Source organism: Meriones unguiculatus, chromosome 1 (genome assembly GCF_030254825.1).
Source record: "Meriones unguiculatus strain TT.TT164.6M chromosome 1, Bangor_MerUng_6.1, whole genome shotgun sequence".
Taxonomy (NCBI): Eukaryota; Metazoa; Chordata; class Mammalia; order Rodentia; family Muridae; genus Meriones; species Meriones unguiculatus.
This window is the reverse complement of record NC_083349.1, coordinates 82,003,085-82,026,272: the sequence shown is the minus strand read 5'-3', so window position 1 is coordinate 82,026,272 and position 23,188 is coordinate 82,003,085. Positions and strand designations below refer to the sequence as shown.

At 46.4% G+C, this 23,188-nt stretch overlaps 1 protein-coding gene across 2 annotated transcripts; it reads left to right on the top strand.

The window, feature by feature from the left end:
• The first annotated feature begins 1,931 nt into the window (after positions 1-1,931).
• On the top strand, positions 1,932-9,212 carry Osr2 (odd-skipped related transciption factor 2). Of its 2 annotated transcripts, none has more exons than XM_021664356.2 (4): positions 1,932-2,277; positions 5,516-6,283; positions 7,624-7,723; positions 8,534-9,212. In XM_021664356.2, the coding sequence occupies exons 2-4, from the start codon at positions 5,628-5,630 to the stop codon at positions 8,606-8,608; spliced, it is 831 nt and encodes a 276-aa protein (XP_021520031.1). In that variant the 5' UTR covers positions 1,932-2,277; positions 5,516-5,627; the 3' UTR covers positions 8,609-9,212. The 2 variants fall into 2 exon arrangements, with proteins under 2 accessions (XP_021520031.1, XP_021520032.1); XM_021664357.2 differs by having other exon boundaries at positions 8,452-9,212.
• Positions 9,213-23,188: the final 13,976 nt, after the last annotated feature.

Here is a 23,188-nt window from a genome sequence, read left to right as displayed (position 1 = left end):
CTCGCCGGCCCCGCGGCCGGGTGGGCTCGTGTTTGCGTCGGGCCGGGTTGCGGGGCCACCGGCGACCGGGCGGGCTCGGGCCCCGGGGTGAGCGCCGGGCAGTGCCGGGGTGGGCGAGCGCCGGGGTGGGCGAGCGCCGGGCCGCGCCGTCGGCCCCGCGCGGGCTGCGGCCTGGAACGCGGGGCCCAGCGCCCGCCGGCCTCGCGGGCACCTGCGCCCCGGCCTCCCGGACCGCCCGGGCACCGCGGACCCTCCAGCCGCGCGGCTGCTCGGCCCCGAGCCTGGCGAGGTGAGCGCGCGCTCCGGCCAGGCGGGCGCGGGCCGCGGGGCGCCGCCGGCGGGGGCCGCGGAGAGGCGAGCGGGCGCCCAGCACACGGCTCCGAAGGTGCGAAGCCGCCGCCCCACGGCGGGAAGCCAGGAGCCCGGGCTCCGGCCGGAGAGGCCGGGGAGGCCTGGGCGCCGAGGCTGGGCGGGTCGCCGCCGTGGAACCCACTCGGGAAAGAGTCCCTAAGCCGCACCCTCCGGGGCGCCGTCCTCCCACCGCGCTGCTCAGCGAAGTCTCCCGCACAGGGAGTGTCGGGCTCTCGGTGTGCTCCTTGCTAACCTAGGAGCGGGCGAGGGTTGGGGGGTCTGCTATTCCTGCTATTTCGTTTTCCAAAGCAACGAAAATTTCTGTTCACCTCGACCAGAGGAAAATAAAAGGCCTCTAATCCGTGAGACTCTGCCCGCAGCGTCGCCTGCTCCCCGCTCGGCCGCCGGCAGACCTTACCTGCGTCCGTCCACTTCCTCACAGACCGTGAGGGGAGGCCAGCGAAAGCATCTTTTGGCAGAACGCTTTTGAATTGTACAGTTTCTTTAAAAGATCGATGCTTCGCCAAGAACCGGCCAGCGAAAGGGCCCTCCACGCGTCGCCTGGGACCGGGTCGGTTTGCTTAGCTGTGTTGGGCATCGAGGGTGAAATGGAGCCGCTGGAAGGGCATCGCCGCTCACTCGTTTCCAGAGGGGCTAGGATGCCTTCTCGTTTACACGCTTACAAAACTAAACCTTCAGGAAACCTAACAGTCAAATTCGATTAATTTTTACGGGCGGCTGAACAATGAGCTCAATTCTTGCTGAGAGTGAAGATAATGCATGTTTTGAGACACTTGAATAGTATTTTCCTAAAATTTTTAAATGATTGTTCTTCACCCATTCCAGATGGGCTCTTTATTGTCTGCCAGTGGATTGCAGATGCCCACTCCCTTACCCAAGTTGGTTAGCTGCTTATGAAATGTACATTAGCTGATTAAAGCATCGATATTGGAAGAAATTTCTTCTGGAACATTCCATATGCCTCTGCACTGGTCACGAAATTAGTCAGTTGTCGCCTTCGTAAACAAACTTCGTTTTGAAAACCTGAGGAAACCAGACTCCACATATAGCCCTAACTGACCAGAAGTGTGGACAGAACTCTTTTACACTGGGGGGAGGGGGGCGGTGTGTGCTGTCGAAGGAGATCTAGGACTGATGGCCGTAGCCCCTTGAAACAGATGGCTGTATTAAACCTGTTAAGACGTGGAAATGAAGCCAGCCAGCTAACCAAGTAAAAGTACAAAATGAGAAATGCCCTTTGGACTTCTCTGTGGAGTCGGAAGAGCAAAGCCCCAGCAGCTGAGCTTCCCGCGGAGTAGGGAAAAGTGCCCTCCAGAAGGAGAGGATGGGCGTGGTCTCTGTGTGTGCGGCCCGAATTGAGTCACCTTGTGTGTGGGTTGACAGAAACCTCGAGCCAACCTGTGCCTTTAAGACTCAGTTGCTATCCAAACACAAGTAAACAGAGTGGACCATTAGCGGCGCCGGGAGGGAGGCGGGGCCGGGAGGGCGGCCGCGGGGAGGGGGCGGGGCCGCTACTAAAGCGGGGACCCTGGACCCCGCGCAGCCTGGGCGGGCCGCGGGCAGCCGTGAGCTCTGCGCGCCCGCGGCGGGAGGGTGATGGCCCTGCGGGGCTCCGGGCTCCGGCGTCGCCCTCGCTCGGCGGCCAGAGGCGGGCCTAGGCGCCCGGGGCTGGGCGAGCGCTGAGCCCTGCGCGGAGAAGGCTCGCTCCTTCCCCTCCGCGTCCGCGGACGGGCGGGGACCGCGTCCTGCTGTCGCCCTCGCCCCCAGATCATGTCCTCGGCTCCCGGGACGCCGCGCCGAACGAGAGGTCCGCCCAGCCTGGCCCTCGGGCCCTTCCCGAGCTGCGCGTCCTGCCGCCCCGACCTAGCCTGACCTGCGGGGCCCCGGCAGACCCCGGTGCTGGCGGTGAGTGCGCTCCCCCCCGCGGTAGCCGTCCCGGGAAGAGAGGGGAGGGCGCTCGCGGGGCCCCAGCCCAGCCCTGGGTTTGCCTTGCTCCGACCCCACTCCCGCTCAACGGCTCGCGGCGCTGTGTGCGCTGCCCCTTAGTTTTGCTGAGGGAGACTGGCTCGACCGGCCGCCCTCCTCAAGTCCAGCCGTCGTACTTCGTGGCCACGTCCCACCGGCCGTGGGTAGCGCCCGGTCCAGCAAGGCCGGACCCGCGCTTCCTAAGTCCGAGGGGGGACACACAAGGTGTGCTCAGCCAGCCACTCCGAAGGCCGCTGCACTGTCCGAGCGCGTGCTGGCCTCTTCCCACTGCGCCCCTCGCCGACAGGGCAGCGGGCTGAGACGCTCCCTCGCGTGGTGGAGAAATAGCCCGGCCAGGAGCCGGGGTTGTAGGAGGGCGGGCGGGCAAGGTGTGTGGAGGCCCCGGCGCTGGATGGGTCTCCCTACCTGGGAGCAGAGAACAAAAGAGCACCGACTGCGCCCGAAGCGAAACTGGGTGCACACAGCTACTGTGCTCCGCAAACCGCGATCTTGGACAGAACGAGAAAATGACCCGGGGAGCGAGGGTGCAGAAGGCATCTTAATTTAATTAACTCATTGGAAAGGCAGAGGCACAGAGAAGGGGCAGGAACCTGTGGCTGCGCCCCCCCCCCCCCCACAAGTCCTTCTACCCCATCGTGATCTTAGATCTCTTTCTACTGTAACCCTCTGGCTTATCTAAAAGTCTGTTGTACTGAACTGAAATTCAGCAAGCGTGCCTATCCGTCGTTTAACTCAGAAACCAATACACAGGGTTTAGCAGAGGACCCCAAACTATTATTTTTAGATAAGTCAGTATAACGACTGGAGATTTTTTTAAATCCTATTACCAGGGATCCTATGTTGTCCCCTGTGTCAAAAATTTTACCAAACTGGAATTAATATGTACAACTCTCCCTTGCTGACAGCCGGTGGAACTAAATTTAACAAACGTCTGACATGCCTGGGAATTCCATTGCGAACTGATAAAGAAATGTAACCTCATCCGCATTGAACTTTCTCTCCTCGCAAAATTAAAAGTGACTCGTGGTGGAGAAATGACAGTCACTGAAATGGAGTGTGCCTCCAGCCCAACAAAACGAAAGTACCTCAGATCTGTGCGCTGACTTAAGCGATGGTTTCACAGACATTGCTAGCGACTAAACAGGAGCTCGGGGGCATCAGCTCCCTATTTATTATGGCAGTGGTGTTTGGTAGGTGTTGAGGGGAATTCTGCTGGTGGAAGGGTTTCAGAGGGCACACTGGCTTGCCCTCCTCTGCCAGGTGACTCTTGCAAATTAAAGCAAACTTCCATGAAGTGCCACTATGGAACCAGCAGAAATTACAAACGTCTCGTTTCTGCAGTGTAAACGTTTGGGAGGAGGAAAGCCACACTCAGGGCTCTTCAAACAGAATTAAGATTGTGACCTTTATGGCAAAGTTCACTTAGAGCATTTAGAGTCAAAAATCGTAAATTTTGATAGTGTCCTGCCCCGAGCAGCCTATGCTGAGAAGAATGCGTTGCTGTATTTATTTCTAAGAAATCTAGTCTGAGAATACACCCCCCCAAAAAAATTTTAGGTTTCATTTTGATGCAGGAGAGAGGCTGCTTTTCAACACTAGAGGAAAATGCTTTGACTCTGGAAAAATCCTCATTGCCCATGGAGAAGGAAATAAAGATGTTTATTTTTTTAATTAAAGAGAAAATAATCAGTGATATTAGTACACGCACACTTCATAACGAGAGGGTCTGAGAGTTGCGGCTGAACAAAAGCGGTGGGAAAGTTTATTACTAACGGGAGTTTACGGCTTCGGTTGAATGGTCTGGCTGAGACCCTCTGACTGTTACACACCTCTCATTAACTCCCTGCCTGAGCTCCCAGGCTGCACACCACCAGGCAGAAGCAGTTCATTAATAAATCTCTTGTCTCCAAACTGTTCCAAACAGTGGAGGAAGGTGGGGGCCAGAGAAGCGGCTACTCCCAGCCAGAGCGCTGTCATTAACGCGGCCCCCTAAGCCTGCTGGCAGACAGACGCCCAAGCACCACTTCAGAACGCTTTGGGGTAGAAAATATGGTGCAAAAATGATGAGGTGGGCAGAGATCTGGGCAGGCCTTTCACCTCCCTGCCTAGCCCAAACCTCGGGTGTCGGGGTTGGTGGTGCTCCTGGCCAGCTTGCTTCCTTGGCTGGCGACGCGCTTAGCTCTAAACCCTGGCTTGGGGGCCACCTAGGTGGATGCCAGAACCTGCTTCTAACGGGTTGGCTGCGGGGGAGATGGTGGTTCCACTGTGACCGCAGCTGAGGGGCTCCAGGGAACCCGCTCCCGCGCCGTGCGCGAGGACCCCCAGCAGCTGCTTTCCCTGCGGCCTCCTGGGCCTCACCCCTTCCCTCCCCTCCCAGGGATCCCGGGTGGCAGGCCAGGAAGCAGCCCCTTCTCCCGAGAGCCCAGCGCCCAGGCTTGGGAAGGGGGTTCCGAACGTTCTGCATCCTCACCCAGGGGAACCAGGCTGGAGTCTGAACTGCCTGAAAGGGATCCTGGTGGGGGTGGGAGGAGACTAGACCCCGAGGAAGAGGGGTGAGTCCTGGTGAACCTAACCCCCGAGATGGCACTTTGCGGTGCCATCACTACTGGTGAACGGGACTAAGGCAGAGAGGAAAAAAAAAAAAAAAAAAAAAAAAAGCAAGGTCAGCAGGAGGAGACGCGGAGCCTTGAGGGCCGGGGAGGTCGTAGAGCTCGGGGCGAGAAAGGCGCCCAAGGACGCTGCTTGGGGAGCAGCTGGGCCGGCACGTGGCTCGAACCAGGCTTTGGGGTCCCAATCAGAACCACAACCCGCAGTCTGTCTCAGGGGCTTGCAAGCTCCACGCGCTACCAGCGGCTCTGCGGCCTGCGGGTCTTCACCCTCACCCTGGGGATCTCCCTCCTAGGGGGAGGCGCACACCAGCGGTGTCGGCTGGTAGGCGCCAGGGTCGTTCTCTCCCTGGCCTGAGCCCCCTCCCCCGGAATCCGGTCTTCCGCGAAGGCCGCTTGCTGCCCAGGCCCTGACACTCACCGTGCGGACTCACGGGCTGGTCCTGGAGACTGGCGGGAACTTAGGAGGCGCCCAGGTCGCCCGAGGACTGCCGGGATGGCTAATAATCATTGTCTCCCTCCCGTCCCCTCTCTCCCCCCGATATTTTCAGGGCTTCCGGTGCGTGCTGCCGTTTCGGGGGCATCTTCCCTCTCCCGCCCTCCGGCCTCTGAGACCTGGAAGACAGGGGCGGCTCCCGGCCCCCCTCAGGAGCTCTCCGGAAGATGGGGAGCAAGGCCCTGCCGGCGCCCATCCCGCTGCACCCGTCGCTGCAGCTCACCAACTACTCCTTCCTGCAGGCGGTGAACACCTTCCCCGCCGCGGTGGACCACCTGCAGGGCCTGTACGGGCTCAGCGCCGTGCAGACCATGCACATGAACCACTGGACGCTGGGCTACCCCGGGGTGCACGAGCTCGCCCGCTCCGCCCTCGCCGAGGTGGCGGCCGCGCAGGGCCTGGTGGACGCCCGCTTCCCGCTCCCCGCGCTGCCCCTCACCACGCACCTGCTCCACCCCAAGCAGGGCGCCATCGCCCACGTCCTCCCCGCCCTGCACAAGGACCGGCCCCGCTTTGACTTTGCCAACTTGGCGGTGGCCGCCACGCAAGAAGATCCCCCGAAGGTGGGAGACCTGAGCAAGCTGAGCCCGGGGCTGGGGGGCCCCGTCTCAGGCCTCGGTAAACTAACTCCGGACAGAAAGCCCTCCCGAGGGAGGCTGCCCTCCAAAACCAAGAAGGAGTTCATCTGCAAGTTCTGCGGCCGACACTTCACGAAATCCTACAATTTGCTCATCCACGAGAGGACGCACACGGACGAGAGGCCGTACACGTGTGATATCTGCCACAAGGCCTTCCGGAGGCAGGACCACCTCCGCGACCACAGGTGAGGCTGCGCAGACCCGCGCTAAAATCCCCCCAACGCCGCCTGCCGCCCCCAGCCTACACCTCCCCCAGCCTGCACCTCCCCCCAGCCTGCCGCCCCCTCCAGCCTGCCGCCCCCAGCCTGCACCTCCCCCAGCCTGCGCCGCCCCCTCCAGCCTGCCGCCCCCTCCAGCCTGCCGCCCCCCCAGCCTGCACCTCCCTCCAGCCTGCCGCCCCCTCCAGCCTGCACCTCCCTCCAGCCTGCACCTCCCTCCAGCCTGCCGCCCCCCCAGCCTGCCGCCCCCTCCAGCCTGCCGCCCCCTCCAGCCTGCACCTCCCTCCAGCCTGCCGCCCCCTCCAGCCTGCACCTCCCTCCAGCCTGCCGCCCCTTCCAGCCTGCACCTCCCTCCAGCCTGCCGCCCCTTCCAGCCTGCACCTCCCTCCAGCCTGCCGCCCCCCAGCCTGCACCTCCCTCCAGCCTGCCGCCCCCCAGCCTGCACCTCCCTCCAGCCTGCCGCCCCCAGCCTGCACCTCCCTCCAGCCTGCCGCCCCCCAGCCTGCCGCCCCCGCGTTCTTTGGGATGAGAAAGGGCCTCCCTCCGTCCCTGAACAGGAAAAATCCGGACTAGGCGCGAGGAATTGTAGGAAAAATCCGGACTAGGCGCGAGGAATTGTTTTCTCTTGGTCGGCCTAGGTACAGAGCGAGGGGCTCGAGGCGGCAGGGCCGTGGGGTCCTCCCGCTAGTCTGGGTGAATAGGGCAGGTTTAGGCTTCTGTGGAGAATCTGCCGGGTTCCCTGGTTGCCCCCCGTCCCGGTGCCCGAGAGCGCTCGGTTTCTCATTCTTCGGGGGTCTCGAGGTCAGTGTATTTAGTAACGGCTCCCACGTTTTCCACGCCCGGAATTAGTGAAGGACATCCGGTTAAAATAATTGTGCTACGGTGTGGATGTTTCTCCGGAATCTACGCGTAGTTCTGAGATGGGACAGCGTCCTCGAGGATGTGCGGTGATGCGCAAAATCAGCCCCCACCCCACCCAGCCTTGCCTTTGGGCTCGATTTGGCCATTTTAAATCCCGGAGAAAAGCCTGGCGGCCTGGACGGGCCCTTTGGGCCGCTCTTCCAGCCCCAGAAGCAGGCCACAGAGGGCGGTCAAGTACAGATACAGCCGGACTGCTCGTGAATGTTTCCAAGAGTCTGTTAGCTGAGGTTAACCATAAACAGGATTACACAGAACGTCCAAAAACAACATAAATAATAGAAACTGTGCTTCCTTTGCCCTTTCGACTTTTCGTTGGAGTAATTGTGACAAGAAAACCCTAAACCACGGGGATGATAATTTCAATGAACCCTTGTGTTGATTTCCAGGTATATACATTCCAAAGAAAAGCCGTTCAAATGTCAGGAGTGTGGGAAAGGATTTTGTCAGTCTAGAACTCTAGCAGTTCACAAAACTTTACATATGCAGGTAAGTTTATTTTCTTCCTTTAAAAGTGAATGCTTCATTTTTTTATTTTTATTTTTTTTAATTATGGCTTTACCGAAAGTGTTCAAGTCAGGATGTCTCGTTAACAGCTCTTCTTAGATTAGAGTTCTGGGGCGGAGGGAAAGCAACATTTTTTTTAAATATAAAATTAATATTATGTAACAAAACTTTTCTTAACGAACAGGCTGGAGTTCTTATAATAAATCCTAATGGTAGTGGGGGTTTTGTTTTGTTTTTGTTTTTGGTCCCATCTGCTCTGCGTTTAAAACTTCCATGTTTGGGAGGAAATAAAGGTAACTTTGACAGTGGAGCCATGCTGCCATCCCATATGCTTTTTCCCAGGGGCCTCGTAATTGGTAGCTTTCAGGACGCTGAGGAATAGTTTAATTTTCCAGCAAACAGGAGCTTCATTCCCCGGGAGAATGCGGTTTCTTAGGAGAGAATTAGCTCCCCCCTTCTTGTCCTTGACACAGCGATGAAATATGAGGCCCACCGAGCTGGTCTTATCAGTGCAGTTGGGCCTCTGCGGGGCGCCTGCTCGTGTGTTCACGATTGGGGGATTAGGAACTCAGATCCGGCCCTGCAGGTCCCCTCTTCTGCTGTCGTGCGCCTGTTCTGTTAAGGCTTGAGAGGATAGGACAGGAATTGTGGAGGAGGGTGCAGTGGTGCTGTGGAGGATTAACCCTTTGCCTTGCTTCACATCTGAACAGGAATCTCCACACAAATGCCCCACATGTGGAAGAACCTTTAATCAGAGAAGTAATCTGAAAACTCACCTTCTCACCCATACAGACATCAAGCCCTACAGCTGCGAGCGGTGCGGGAAAGTGTTCAGGCGAAACTGTGATCTGCGGCGGCACAGCCTGACGCACACCCCGCGGCAGAACTTCTAGCGGTGCCCAGGATCGGTCCTGAGCGGCCTTGGCTCCCTCCCCCAGACGCTTCCCACCCCCGGGCCCACCCTCAGCCGAGGGGCCCACCCCACCCTCACTGACCCCAGCGCTTCCCGGCTGCAGCTGCACCTGCAGCTCCAGGGACCTGACTGTTCTTCCGGAAGACTGAGAACTCTCTAGAAAGCCGCTCACTACCCCTTCAGCAACCAGCCTGTGCTAGATCCTTGTAGATAGATATTCACGGCTCATTTTAGAGCTCTGTACATAATGTCGTGGGTCTTAGTCCTGTTGTTTAGTTTGTTTTGATTCTTTTTGGATGCACCTAGACATGGAAACCGGAAAACAAATTTATCTTTAAAGACCGTATTTTCAAAATAAAACCGTTCTTGAATCAGTGCTTGCCGAGATGTGTAGTGCTAGTCAACTTCTGTTTCCCTGCGCGTTCTGGAGGAGGGGCAGCCCCTGAAGAGTCAATGAGAAGGGTGTTCTCGATCCCCAGGTTTTAGAAACAGGACTTCCAGTTCTCCGAACAAAATCTGAGCACCTCCCTTTCCTGTGGCGTGGCACTTTGCAATGGAATCATGCCCTTTCTCTTTCAAATATATAAAGTTGAATAGCCTTGGGGTCTTGTTTATTCTAGTCGTTGTGTTTATTAAGGTTGTTTCTTCAGGTAAGTGTACCATGGAAATCATTGTTGATAACACTGTTTGCTGTTACACCCTTGAAAGGCCCTGATGGCAAGAAACACACAACCAGGGCAGAGAAGGGAGCTTGGTGCTCTGCAAGTCCTTGACCTGTGGAAGTTTATGGTGGGCAACTTCTGCTCTTAGCCTTTGAACACTGACTTCTTACTACAAACAGAGACTTTATCCTGCCTTTGGGGGGTTGAGTATAAAATTCTCCTGCAGATGGGGGGATACAAAGTGAATAAAGTGTAATTAATAAAAAAAGAAAGAAAGAAAGAAAGAAATTTTCCTGCAGATACTGAAGATGCCGGAAGAGGAAGGCGGAGAAACTACTTGTGTTTGCACACAATGTTTCTTTCCAAGGGTGGAGATCAGCTCTGCCAGAAGGTGAGGATTTCTCCACAAAGTGAAGTGAGTGAGGTCACTTGCCAAGTTTTGACCTTGGGAAAATGTCAAGTGTAGGCAGTAGATAAGTGATGTGAAGCGTGTCAGTGTTTCCCAAGTGCGGCCGGAGCACAGGACAGTAGGACAGTGACAGTTCTGAAGTCAGTAGGATTTGGGCGGAAGGCTCTGGGTAGAGGTAAACAGCAGTGTGGTGCCAACCGAAAGAAAATGACTCAATCCAGAGAACACCCATGGAACCTGTGGCCCAGTGGCCCAGTAGGCTCTCATGAATAGTTTAATAGTAACAGGCAGAATTAGGCATCCTCAGATTTCTTTCTAAAACTTTATTTGTGCAAGGTTGGCTTGTTCAACCTTTAGGGATTATCAAGCGACCATGCCCTTTGTTTCTTTGATGCCTTAGGATCCTCTAGAATAATAGGGATTTGAAGATAAGATTTGAAATTTCTCCCCAGTGATATAATTTTCCAGGACGTTCAAAGCATCTCAGATTCCTCCTGTAAGGGAGATAGAAAAAGTCACCTCTCTGCCTCACAGGAATTCAGATCTCTACAACAAAGTGTCTCCTCAACTGTCTGTGTATCTATAACACAACACAAACGTATCCCTGCCGAGAGGAAAGCTCAAAGCCTTCCCTAGGAAGGGTCAGGACTGTGTGTGTGTGTGTGTGTGTGTGTGTGTGTGTGTGTGTTGGTGTTTAGAGGAATTAAACGGCTGTTTGTTTTCTTCTGTTTGTACAAAATTAGCTCTGTGACCTCCGCTCCCCTTGCTATCTCAAGATTCTGCCTGCCTTGAAATGGAAGATTTGAATACTTTAGGGCAGGCTAGACATTGACTGTCCCTAGAGAAACTAGAGAACCCTCCACCCTAATCTTTCAGGCTTTTTCCGTGTAGTCAGGCTCACAGCCCCAGCCACCCCTACATTCTACAAGCATCTTAGTTCCACTGCATAAATGTCAGCTGAATTATTAAAAATGACTCCTGTCCATTACCAAGATGTCCTGGAGACTACCACAGACATGGAGACTGATGCAGGGTACTGTTTCTTTCCCTTATTCTAGTTCATAAAAGAAGACTCATAAGTGAATGAGGAAGCACAGAGGAGAAAGCCGAGAAGGCAGTTCCTCTTCCCATCCATACACCATTTCAAAAGCCAAGGTCAATTCACATACAATTTATTTCCTTATTCCTTAATTTAACAAATGTTTGTTGTATACTTTTCAGTGCCAAATCTTGTGGCGGTTGCCACTTCTTTTTGGTTTCATTTTTGCTATTGTTTTATTTACAGACAAGGTCTTCCACTGCAGCCCAAGCTGGCCAAGAACTTACTTTGTATCCACACTGGCTTTCATTCTTCTGCCTCACCCCCACACCCACACACATGCTGGAAAAACAGGCACTGGCCACCACACCTTGCTTTGCACTGCTTTTTTATTATCTGTTTTTGCCTTGATGCATCTAGTGGCACGTTTTAGGAATCTTGACTGCTTGACTTTAAAATCTTTAAAAATCTATGTGATAAAGCTTAGTTTAATAGCTACAGTCAGATAGTACTGTGCTCTGTCTGTTGACTCCAAACATTATTCATGATTACAGGTAAAGTTCTGAATAGTTGATTCTGCTCCAAACTCTGGGTTTTTTTTCTCTCTCTCTTTTCTATGCTCAAGTATGCAGGAAACGAATCTTGTGTGAGACTCTCTTAAGATACTGTGACAACAAGGCAGATCTTGCGTCTTAGGAAATAGAGCTGCTAGATTTTTTTAGTTCAGGGAAGAGTCATTATTTGTGTTTTAGATTAGCCTGCTTTTCCTTATTCACTCCATCATAGTCAGCTTATGAATCAATTGCCTTGACTAAAGACTGAGAGGAGGAAAGATCACCAATCACAGCCATAGTACAGAAATACATTAATGAACAGCAGTTACAAATTGCCACTGAGTTGTCAGTGTTATATCATATTGTCATCTGTGTGTGAAAACATTTATGAATATTAATTACATTGTAACCAATTGCCTGTGTGAAATTATGAGTGAGTGTTAGGTGCTGGAATGGCACTTAGCTCGAAATGCAGGTCATTGTAGCAAAGCACTTTATTACTGCAGAAATTAGTATTATTATTTTGCTATAGGAAAACTTCACAAACTCTAACTCTAAGACAACTACATATTTTAAGAGTCAGCAAATTAAAAGTCTAAAATTATAAATAGATCCAATTACCCCTGGTGATAAAATAAAAAAAACAACACTGAGAATTTCTTCAGTTCATTTTTCATATGTTAGTATAGACATTTGAACTTCTTCACTTAAATATTTAGTTAGACACCTCTGTCTCAATTCTGGACAGGCAGCCAGCTCTTGGGAGGTGCTTGGGAAACAGAAGACTGTCATTATAGGTGACAACACATCTGGATTTAACACTATGTAGAAACTACAGAAAATTTTAATATGAGATGAGTATGGACATGAGTTGCTTTTCTTATTACCATGTAGTTAAAATTATTGTAACAAGGAAAGAGAACAGATTGATGGAACCTTGTGGTGCACTGCAAACACTGTGTTGTGGAGGACTACTTGTATTTACATTTACCAGTGTGTTTTCTTGAGACTGTATTTCTCAATTTTTCCTTCTAGCATGTCACTTGACATTGATAGCTACTACTGATGACAGCAATGAGCAATAAAGGGGGGTGGAGATGCAGAATGATTCAGCTCTGATGACCTGAGATAATTCAAGTTCACTCTTGTTTCTTTTCTTCTTTTTATAACTTATTGCCTGCACCCTCACACAAATTATCTTATTATCTAAGCTATGTGACTTTTTTCTTGAAATGACCCAAAATAAAAATTGATAGTTAAAACAAAAAACTGTAAGTAACCTTAAAAGCTACCTCATACACACATACAATTAAGTAAATTATGCCATATCTGTTAGGGTGATTTTTAATGAAGGAAATAGAAAATCTAACTAAGTAGGGGCTTCAACAATAGAGGATTCTTCTTTTATTTGATAAGATGTTTCAAGGAGGGGCTCTAAGGATTTGTAATTTACTGAAGAGACAAGGTCATCTAGTTGTACCCATTTTTTTTTCTGTTCCTCCATCTTTACTGTATAGGCTGGGTCTCCCTTCATGGCCACAAGATGGCTGCAGCAGCTCCAAGCACCAGGGCATTGTTTCTTCATCAAATAGCAGAGGATAAAGAGGTGATCTCTTCCTCATGTCATTTTTTAAGAACCAAGAGTCTCTCACACAATCCACCTGTAGACCTGCCCTTGACTCTTCTTGTCTGAAAAAAATAAGCCCGTTACCCTCAGCCAATCACTAACAAGAAGAACAAAATTATAGTGTAACTGACTACCTAAAAATCAGTTAGTCAGTCTTCCCCGATGCCCAGGACTACCAAAAGAAGAAAGAAGAAAAAACCAAGTAGGAGGAGGACAGAAAAGCAAGCTATTGTGACTAGAAGGGAGGCATTAGAAAAAAGTTCTGAAGGGCTGTGGAGATGCCTCAGCCAATAAACTGCTTGTCCCACAAGCCTGAGTTCAAGCCACAGCGTGCACTTAAAAACCCCATGTGCTGGAGCTCAGTTGAATTCCTAGTGCTGGAAAGGCAGAGACAGTGCTCAAAATACAATTTCTGATATTGACCTCTGGCTTCCACATTCACTTGTATATACGTGATCACACACACACACACACACACACACACACACACACACACACCACTAGCAGCAGCAGCAGCAGAAACAACAACTAAAGCTTTCATTGTTAATCTTTGGATCTCCTCTATGGTAGGAGATGCTGATATCAGATACAGGATATGTACCACATATTCCTAATTTATTTTAACAATATAAAACAAAAGCAACCTTGCAAAAGCTGAACAAAAACAGACTTGCAGAAAATACCAAAAATGTTAATGGCTTCAATAAACTCAGGTTACCTTCTCTTTTCCTTTTTGTACTCTCCTTCAAAATTTGTTTTTATTTTAAAGAAAAAAATACAATACATGGTATTTTAATATTCTAACATAAAGCCTCACTGTGCTGACGGTATGTTTTTATCTTGATTTTTGACCTCTGACTGGTCGTTGATGGTCTTTTTTCACAGACCCTACAACCTCACGAGGGGTCTAACCCACTTTCTGCATCTCATTATATGTTTACTTTCTAGTTTCCTTTCCTTTCTTCCTTTATTTCACCCCAGAATTCCTTTTCCTGTCCTTTAGATTTCTTCATTCTTGATCTGTGTTTTCTCCCCTTTCAGAGCTTCAGTCTTTGCAGCCCAGTATTATTTAAGGTGTCAGTATTCAAGTATCCAAGGGCCTCTTTTACTGAGCCCGCCCTAACCCCTTGGGTGAGTTGGAATTTCTGGTGATAAAGAGTAAGGTCTCTATTTTAAACAAACACTTCAGGTAGTTCTTATGTGTATCAGAGCCGGAGAACTTCTGAGTTAGCCTTTGACACCGCCGCACCCTTTATCTTATCCATCAGCCATTTACTATGTGCGTACCATAATAAACACAAAGCAAACTGCAGCCCTCTTTTCTTTACTGACTCACTGGCCTTGAAGTTGTCAAATTTTTCTCTGCCCTGATTCCTACTGCTCTTCCATGGTCTCTTCCATCTACTTTTCTATTATTGCTGCCCCGAATTTTAATTTCTTCTTTTCCTATCAGTAGACATTTTTGGCTTTGATATCTTATTTCTTCATTCTTTGTCCTCTTAATCTACTCACACACACAAAAAGGAACAGAGTGCAATGTTTGATTAAACGAGATCATATGGTAAAAAAGGGAGAATGGAACAGACATCATAGTAAAAATAATTTGGTTTCAATTTGTTCGTTATTGTAATTGAATACCTTTTTATTTTCACCTCTGTATGATGAATATTAGTTGGCTATAGAAATACTTTATATACTGAAATATGAGTGTATGATAGTTTTAAAGTAAGACCTAATTTAGATTGCTTTTTAGATTTTTAAAAATATTAACAACACACTAAAAGCTTGGAGCAGGAGCATTTTTGAGATACAGCTGTGGAACTGTTAATGGACAAGACACTTAATATCTTGTAAAATACAAATTTACACTATGCCGTTCATAGTGGCTGTCTAGCATGCAACGCTTATGCTCTCATTAATAAACACATAAGTGCAACTCCAGAAAAGTACTGTTGACATTACAAAAAGCAGAAAATAAGAAACCACATCAGTTCTACCCCATCAACATTTTAGTTCAATAAAAACAAGTGAGATTTGTACCTCAGACAGTTCTTTTGTTTTCATAGAACTGTTAAGTTTTAGAGAATCCATAGGAAACTATTGGCCAAAAGTAATGCTTTCACACTGGAAAGTAAGTACATTTATTTTTTAGCTGATAAAGGCAAGCACGTTTATTGTAAAAAATAAAAATAAAAACCTCACATAGTAAAGAAATCTGTTAAGGAAGGTTTAAAAACCTGTTACTTCTGCCCTGTTAATGAATCATCTTAATTCCATTTCCAAGGGATAAACATTGTGAGAGTAAGCAGTTGTGTGTGCTTATGTACACACACACACACACAGAGTTAAACTCTTTTGTAACTTTCTGCCATTTCCTTAGCAGAAACATTTTTAAGACCAGACTTCATAGATCTGCCTCTAATACTACCAGGAGGAAAAAAAAAACCTTGCAGAGCTGAAGATTGCATCTTGAGAATTTGAGACAGAGGAATAGGAAAAATAATTCTATAACTGGAATTATTTACAGAATGCCATCTTTAACTGGCAGCTTTTAGTCCCTGATCTTCATGAAGGCATCTGAGAGAGTGCCTAAAGGGTTCTGAGGATTCTTCAAGGTGTGTCACATTACAGTTCGCATCAGTGCGCCTTGCTCTACCTCGCTGGCAAGAGCTGAAAGATACAGTTCTTAAATCCCCTGGTGACCCATTATCTCTGGATCATTGGCGAGGTAGAATGTAATAGCTCCTGCCTCCTCACCAACATAAACTTCCCAGTGAAACTGAACTGTCTTGCCCTACATCCTTTATCCAAATGAAAAAAATCATGTAGGAGAAAAGAAACTACATTAAGTAGAAAGATGATGCAAAGGCTTTTCTATTCATTATTTTAATTTTTATTGTAGAGACCGAGACTGGGAAAGTTTTGGCATAATCTGTCTTCTAAGTGGATCGCCTGAAATACAAGGTACAAGTTCTAAAATCTGAGATACCAGTTAGTGGCAAGACATCATGCCCACAGAACGACAGAATAAAATAGTGCAGTCGATATTGTGGATCAGAATTGATCATTTCCCATTATCTTGGTCTAAAATAATTGTGTTTCTCTATCTGAAAAATATTTCTTTTGTGAGTTGAGTCACAAAGACTCCTAACTCTCCAGGGACGCTCATAGGCCTCTGCTGTGTTTGCCATGTGGCACGGCTTTTGCAACATCTCACAGTGACAGTGTTGTGTTGTAAATATCACAGTGTGATGACAGGACGTGGCTATTGTTCTGTGTGGCCAATCCAGGGCCATCTAAAAGATCCCCATGTTATAATAACTGTCTTTGTTTCCAAAGGATCCTGCTGCCTCTACCTCTCTAGAGACAGAAAAGAAAAATGATAAAGAGAACGCTAAAAATGAATATATTATTAAAACTTATTAACTCTTTGTTTCCTGTTAGGCCAGAAAAGAAAAAAATACAAATAATTTCACCACCCGTTTCAAGAATAATACAAGCAAGTGATCAGTTCCTGTGGCTTAGACTAGTGAAAATATATTCCTTCAACTCAGTGGGCCCTTTAGAGAAACTCAAGCAGAAGGAGACATGAATAAGAATATTTTCAGATATATGAGATATGCACAAAGGCTTATTTATTTTGTGTGTTTTGTGTGGATTCTGCTGAAGGATAAAAACAACACTCTACCATTGATCAATCCCTGTACCCTGACATACTGAAAATTAAAAAAAAAAAAACAAAAACATAACTATCCAGTAACAGGGGAGTGGATTAAAAATCATATTCAAATGAGAGAATAGCAGGTGGTAGCTAAAATGACCACATCAACTCTGAATTAGCACTAATGTCATATATTAAGAAGCAAGCTGAAGAATAGAAGCACACGCCATTTATAGTTTGAGGATGCATAGCTTCTATACAGATAGTGAAACTATAAAATGTTCTTGGAAATAACACCAAAAGCTGGGTTATAAGTAAGAAAAAAGAGAAAAGAAATTAAGAACTAATAAGTATTGACTGGGGACTTACTATTTATGGTATTTTTTTCTTTAAGAGAGATCTTAAGAAAATCCAGAGATTAAGATGAAACCCCTGAACAATGGCAGTACTGTGTTAAATTTGCCTATATAGTTTTCTATATGGTTGAAGATTTCAGAATATCTCTGTCTCTCTGTCTCTGTGTCTGTCTCTCTCTCTAGCACTTGGTATCAAATTCTGGGCCTCCCACAACCTAGATGAGTCCTCTCCCATTGAACTATTTCCCCAGCTCATGTGTGTTTGTGTGCACATGCGGGCACACACACACATACTTGTGCTTAAGGATGTGCATTTATGAAGGCTAGAGGCTGATTTCAGGTGCCCTCTTCAATTCCTCCCCATCTTATTTTTTGAGACGGAGTTTCTTACTAAGCCTGGAGCTCACTGATTCAGCCACGCTAACTGGCAACCAAGCCCCAGAGATCCTCTTGTCTCTGCTTCCCCAGAAATGGGGTAACAGATGTATGCAGTTTTTTGGGGGGTGGGTTCTGGGAATCTAAACTCAAATACTCAAGCTTGAATAGCAAGCATGTTACTTTAACCCCCATATTAACTTTCCAAAGAATAACCAGGTATCATAACTGAAAAGGCTTTGGAGAAATGCCTGTTATTAGATAGTTAATAAGAAATTATTCAATGGTATTAGTGATGTGCTAGTGTGCTACAGAAATACTGTGTTTGTGCACTTGGAACTTATACTCTCTAAAAAGAGACAAGATGAAGAAGAAGAAGAAATAATTAAATGGGGACCCTAGAGAATATTTCACCTAAGGGTGATGAAGCAGAAGCACAGAAAAGTAAAATGATTTTTCCAAGAGGCAAACCATTTCTAGAACATCAGTCCAACCTTTCCCCAGACACTCCCCTCGTCCCTGACACCCTCTCGATTAATATTATTGTAACAGTGTGAGCTAGTTCCCTTAAACCTAACAAAATAGCTATAAGTAATTTGAATATTTTGAACAGGACATTAAATTTATACAATCTTCTTATTAGTGAGGTCAGCATTGTCTTCATTTCACGGGTGAAGAAAGGGTGGGGGGAGCAGCAGCGGGGTGGAGGGGCTTGTCTAAGCCTCTGTAGGTAGTAAGTGACAGGTTTTAGATCAGAATGCAGAACTCTAACAAACTTAATGCAAAATCTTGAAATGTGTTGTGATAAATAACAATTAAAAAAAGAAATGTGTTCTTCCAGTCTTTTTGTTTCCATGTCAGTGTGCCTCACTTTCACACACTCCATGAGCCAAAGGTGCTCTTGGCACTGAAAGGAAAGGCACCTCCTCACTAATATTTTGTCAGATGGCTTAACTACTTCTTTTCATTTTCAGAGTTGAAGATTCATTGGTCATAAAGCTTAGCATCAGCTTTTGTTTCCCTAAGTGTGCAAGTTTTCCCCTCCAGGTGGGCTTGAAGAATGTTCAGGGTAATCATTTCCCAATCTAAGACCGCTCTAGTCAGACAGGCTGCTGGTGAGAAGTCACCCAGAGCTGGCAAGTAAGGAAAAGAGAAAGAAAATGCCCATGACGAACAAATCCACTCGTGACATCACCTGCTTACCAGACCCTGGAATTCAGTTTCCAACAATTGTCTTCACTTCTGTCTATTAAAACAACCATTTTACTGTGATAAAACCTGAAGGTGATCATTCCAGCTTTTTCCCACATCCATTAGAAAAGAAACAGTCACTTGTAGAAATAAAATTCTCTTTTTTGGGTGGGGGGAATGTCAGGGTTTCTCTGTGTAGCCCTGCCTGTCCTAGAACTTGCTTTGTAGATCAAGCTATTTTTAACTTGGAAATCTGCCTGCCTCTGTCTCCCAAGTGCTGAGATTAAAGGTTTGCACCACCACCTGGTGAAATAAAATTCTTAAAAACAAAAGCAAACCTTTTATTACCTGTGTGTACACCAGAGGACAACTTGCAGGAATTGAATCTATCCCTCTGCTTTGTGGGCCTCAGACTGGACTCAGGCCATCAACTTGGTGTCAGTCTCCTTCACCAGCTGCACCATCTTCTCTCTCACCTGCAATAACGTTCTTGTGGGAAAATGCATTTCAAGGCAAATTAAATACACAACTTGAGGACAAAGTATGGCCCAATATCACCACTCCCCGGAGGCCACGTGCAGGTTCATCTCTGCACTCCACACACTTCCTCACAACCCTGACCATAGCTGAGGGTGGGCATGCTCAACACTGACTGTGCAGAGCACTCCAGAATCACTGGTTCTCTTCCCTTTCCTTGGTGATGTGTTGCCTTCGACAGACTTCTCCAGCACCCTTATTAAGAACATCTGTAAGGAGCATCGGGATGAAGTGTTGAATTTCACCCATTTGGATTTCATTAAAGTGTCTATAGTTGTCAAGCATTTAGAAAGTCAAGACACTAAGAGTTTGGGGTTTGACCCAAAGGAAATTGGTCTTCATTTTAAGGCTAAACAGGAGAGATAAATAAGCCAAAGGGTTTTTTTTTCCTTGAGAGAGAGAGAGAGAAAGAGAAAGAGAGGAAAAAAGAGATTTAAAAAAATTCCTTTCAGATGTATGCTCTGAGAATAGAAACATCAGCAGCCATACATTCTACTGGTAACTTTTCCTTCTTGCCAAAACAAATGTGGGTTTATGTGCAGGTCCACATGCCAGAGTTTGTGGACCTTGGTGGACCCACAGGCTGACTTCAGAGAGCCCATAAACTGTGAAACTTTAAGCAAAATGTCACATACATATAAACAAACATATGTGAGGTTTGTTTTTGCTTTTTTGTTTGTTTTTCTGATGAGAAGAACCTATAGCTGTCATCAGATTTTCATCGTCAGCTGTGATTCAGAAAAGGTTAAGGGCTAGTGAGACAGCTCAGTGGGGAAAGCCCTTGCCCAACCTGATGACTTGAGTTTGATCTCTCAAATCTATGTGGTGGACAATAACTCCAGAGCCTCCACACTTTTCCCAAGACACAGGTGTTTATCTGCACACACACATGAACTCATGCACGAAATAAATAGATGTAATAAAATATTTTAAATTCCAGCCTCCAAAAAATATTAAGAAATGTTAGTTTACATTTTATTTATTATTTATTTTTAAATGTTCAGAATAAGCAGTTTTTAAATTTCTCTTTTTATTAAGAATACACAATGGTTATAATTTTTTTGTTTTGTTTTTCAAGACAGGGTTTCTCTGTGTAGTCTTGGCTGTCCTGGACTCACTTTGTAGACCAGGCTGGCCTTGAACTCACACAGATCCGCCTACCTCTGTCCCTGAGTGCTGAGATTACAGGTGTGTGCTGCCACAATTGGCTCTATAACATTTAAAATTCTACCAAAACATAATTATTTAAAAATATTTTGGTAATTCATGCAATTTCAGCTATGAGATTAAGTTTACCTGGACACACACTATGATCTAGCTGGGTTTAACAAAATAATCTGACTGGTTCTTTACCATGAAAGGAGCAGTTTGGGTGAGAAGTGAAAGTGTGCTCTAAAAGCAGCATTTTTTCCTTGGAAAAAGGCAAAGCCGCCTAAAGTTTTTCTCTATAAATTCTCTATAAATAGGAGGTTTCCTTTTTGGTCAATCAGTTATGTTTTAATTATATTACAGTGATATGAGTTAACTTATATTGTGGCTTTCTGGGTGAAAACAGCAGCTCGGTAACATATATAGTGAATAACACTTTGTGCAAACACATGTATGTATGTGTAGCAGATATAATCAAAGAAAAAAATGCCTTTCAGTTTGCGAGTAAAGGGCTTGGGAGGGAGAGAACTGGGAAAGGCTGGAGGGAGGAGGGGAGGGGAAGTGATAGAATTCTATTTCAATTAAAAACATTTTGAATGGAAGGGGGCAGGGAAGAGATGAGGGAGGGAGGGTGGGATTGGGAGGAAAAGAGGGAGGGGGCTATGCCTGGGATATAAAGTGAATGACCTGTGACTAATATAAAAAAATAAAAAATAAAAAAAACATTTTAAAAAGAAAAATAACTTTGGACTTTTGGTAAAATTTAAAAAGTCATAATTCAATATCAAATATAATATTTCTTTTCTGCACGTAATTTTTAACAACATGTGTTGACTAGATCCCATAGTTATATTTAGCTTTTAAAAATAGAGTATGTCATATATGTTGAGCTAGCAACATTTTCTCTTTCTGTGTGGTTTTCTGGCCTGCACAGATAAGAAGCATGAATCTTTGGTTAACAGACTGTCTGCCGCTTGTCTTTTCATAAGGGACAATATATAGGTTATGTTCCCCCTTGAGCTACCTCAGGCACCAGCCCACCTGGTTTTATCTTTGCTTCTTGTGTGGCATGCCTTACTTGGCCACCTTCTTGAATTTCCTATGCTTTCAGTCAGTTTTCACCTTATTATATGTGAACCTGGCTTGTTTCCAAATTAATTTGGCTGGTCTATTCATCTTTCCTATCCATTCTCAAAAGCCATGATTCACCCTCTTGATAGTCACTAAACCAAAGTTTGTTCCAGGCTTCACATTCTCAGCATCTCTGACATGTATTTACTGTACGTCAGTAATTTTTACTTATGATGTTTCTCAAGTGTCTTTATTCTCTCCTGAAGCTTTGCCTTTCTCTCTGACTTTGACTCAATATTTTCTTCTTTCTAATCTGTTCTTAAAAACAAACTTGAATTAAGTATTAGCAAAGCATGTACTTTCATGGCACTGCTAGTTCGTTGTTTTTATAGTTACAGATTTTTTTTGTTGTTGTTCTTTAATTCCAGTCTCTACTTAAATAAGATTACAGGTTATAGTATAAAAATTATATCTCAATAAAACCAGCACAAAAACAGTAAAGCAACAACAGAGAAAGAATGAAGTAAATGAATTTCTATAAGACATTGTGCCTGAAACATATCACTGTTACTAGTTCATGTTCTGTTTAGCTTTTCTGGTTCTCTGAAGTATTCCTGTAAACTAATAACTTAATCTTCTCTGCCAATCTACTGTCCTAGAACTACACAAGCCCTTAGTGTAGTGACTGGTCCAGTAAATGCTTACAAAGTAACTCGCACTGAGGTAGTCACATCCCCATAATAAACACATAAGCACAGGGCTGAAAACTTAAATAACTTCTACCGCTAAGTAACCAACTTAAGGCTTGAAAATTTTTATTCTTTTGTTCTTTGTTTTGGTTTTTGATTGTTGGTTTTGATTTGATTTGGTTTTCTTTTTGTTTGGGGATTTTGATTTGTTTGTTTGAGATAAAGTTTCTCTGTGCAGTCTTGGCTGTCCTGGACTCATTCTGTAGACCAGGCTGGCCTTGAACTCAAAGCTATCTCTGCCACCTGAGTGCTGGGACTAAGGCATCCTCCACCACCACCTTGAAAAAAAATTTATTCTTTAATATTAGAAAGCATCAGGTTAAAGAGTCAATTTTCAGTCCTTTGAGAACTATCAGATGATAGTTGAGATATGATTTTGTGGAGTAATGTAATACTTCCCACTAACCTTTCTTTTCCTTGTGGGGATCTCAGAGTTATGGTGACCAATCTACCTAGGACAGTAGACTGGCAAAGAAGATTCAACTATTAGTTTACAGGAATGCTTTAAATAATTTATTCCCATACAATTCTTCTTTTGGAAAGCAAAGAACAATTTTTAAAATGTTTTATTGTTATAATTTATTACAACTTACTCAATTTGTAACAAAGAGCACTTTTTAAAAGTTTCTTCTAAAATGCACTTGCGATAGTAGATAGGCTGTCGAAGAGGTTTCAGCAGCCAGGTATGTGCTCTATCTGTAATCTTAGGTTAGGCTCAGTCTGTGAGACATAGCAACATTAACATACTTTCTTTCCAAGGAGGGTTGCTGTTGTTGCTTGTTTTGTTTTCTGTATTCTAGCCTCACCTCCATCTCAGGTCTTTAGAAGCAATGCATAAGAAAACAAGACTTATCAAGGAAAGTAGGGTGTGGAGCTGGGGAGCCAGGAGCATGCTTTCAGTGCTATGATCTTAATTATGTTTCAAGAAAAATAGAATATTTTTTACTTGGGGAGAGCTCAGGAAACGTCTTTGTCCATCTCTTGCACAGTATTAGTATCAGAAGGAACTCTTTCTAGGTTATAGTGTACTATGCCTCTGAATGTTAGGGACTGAAGCATTTCGGGGTCAAACACCACCCCACAGAACCTTCCAGTGGTGAGTAAAAATCCTGCCCTCTAATTTCAGTAAGACAATAAGTCTGGAGAAGTAGGGA

Excerpts from the sequence above, each read along its gene's own strand:
- Osr2 (XM_021664357.2), top strand. The coding sequence starts at position 5,628 with ATGGGGAGCAAGGCCCTGCCGGCGCCCATCCCGCTGCACCCGTCGCTG. Across the intron at positions 6,284-7,623 it reads GACCACCTCCGCGACCACAG|GTATATACATTCCAAAGAAA; the intron begins GTGAGGCTGCGC and ends GTTGATTTCCAG. Across the intron at positions 7,724-8,451 it reads ACAAAACTTTACATATGCAG|GAATCTCCACACAAATGCCC; the intron begins GTAAGTTTATTT and ends ACATCTGAACAG.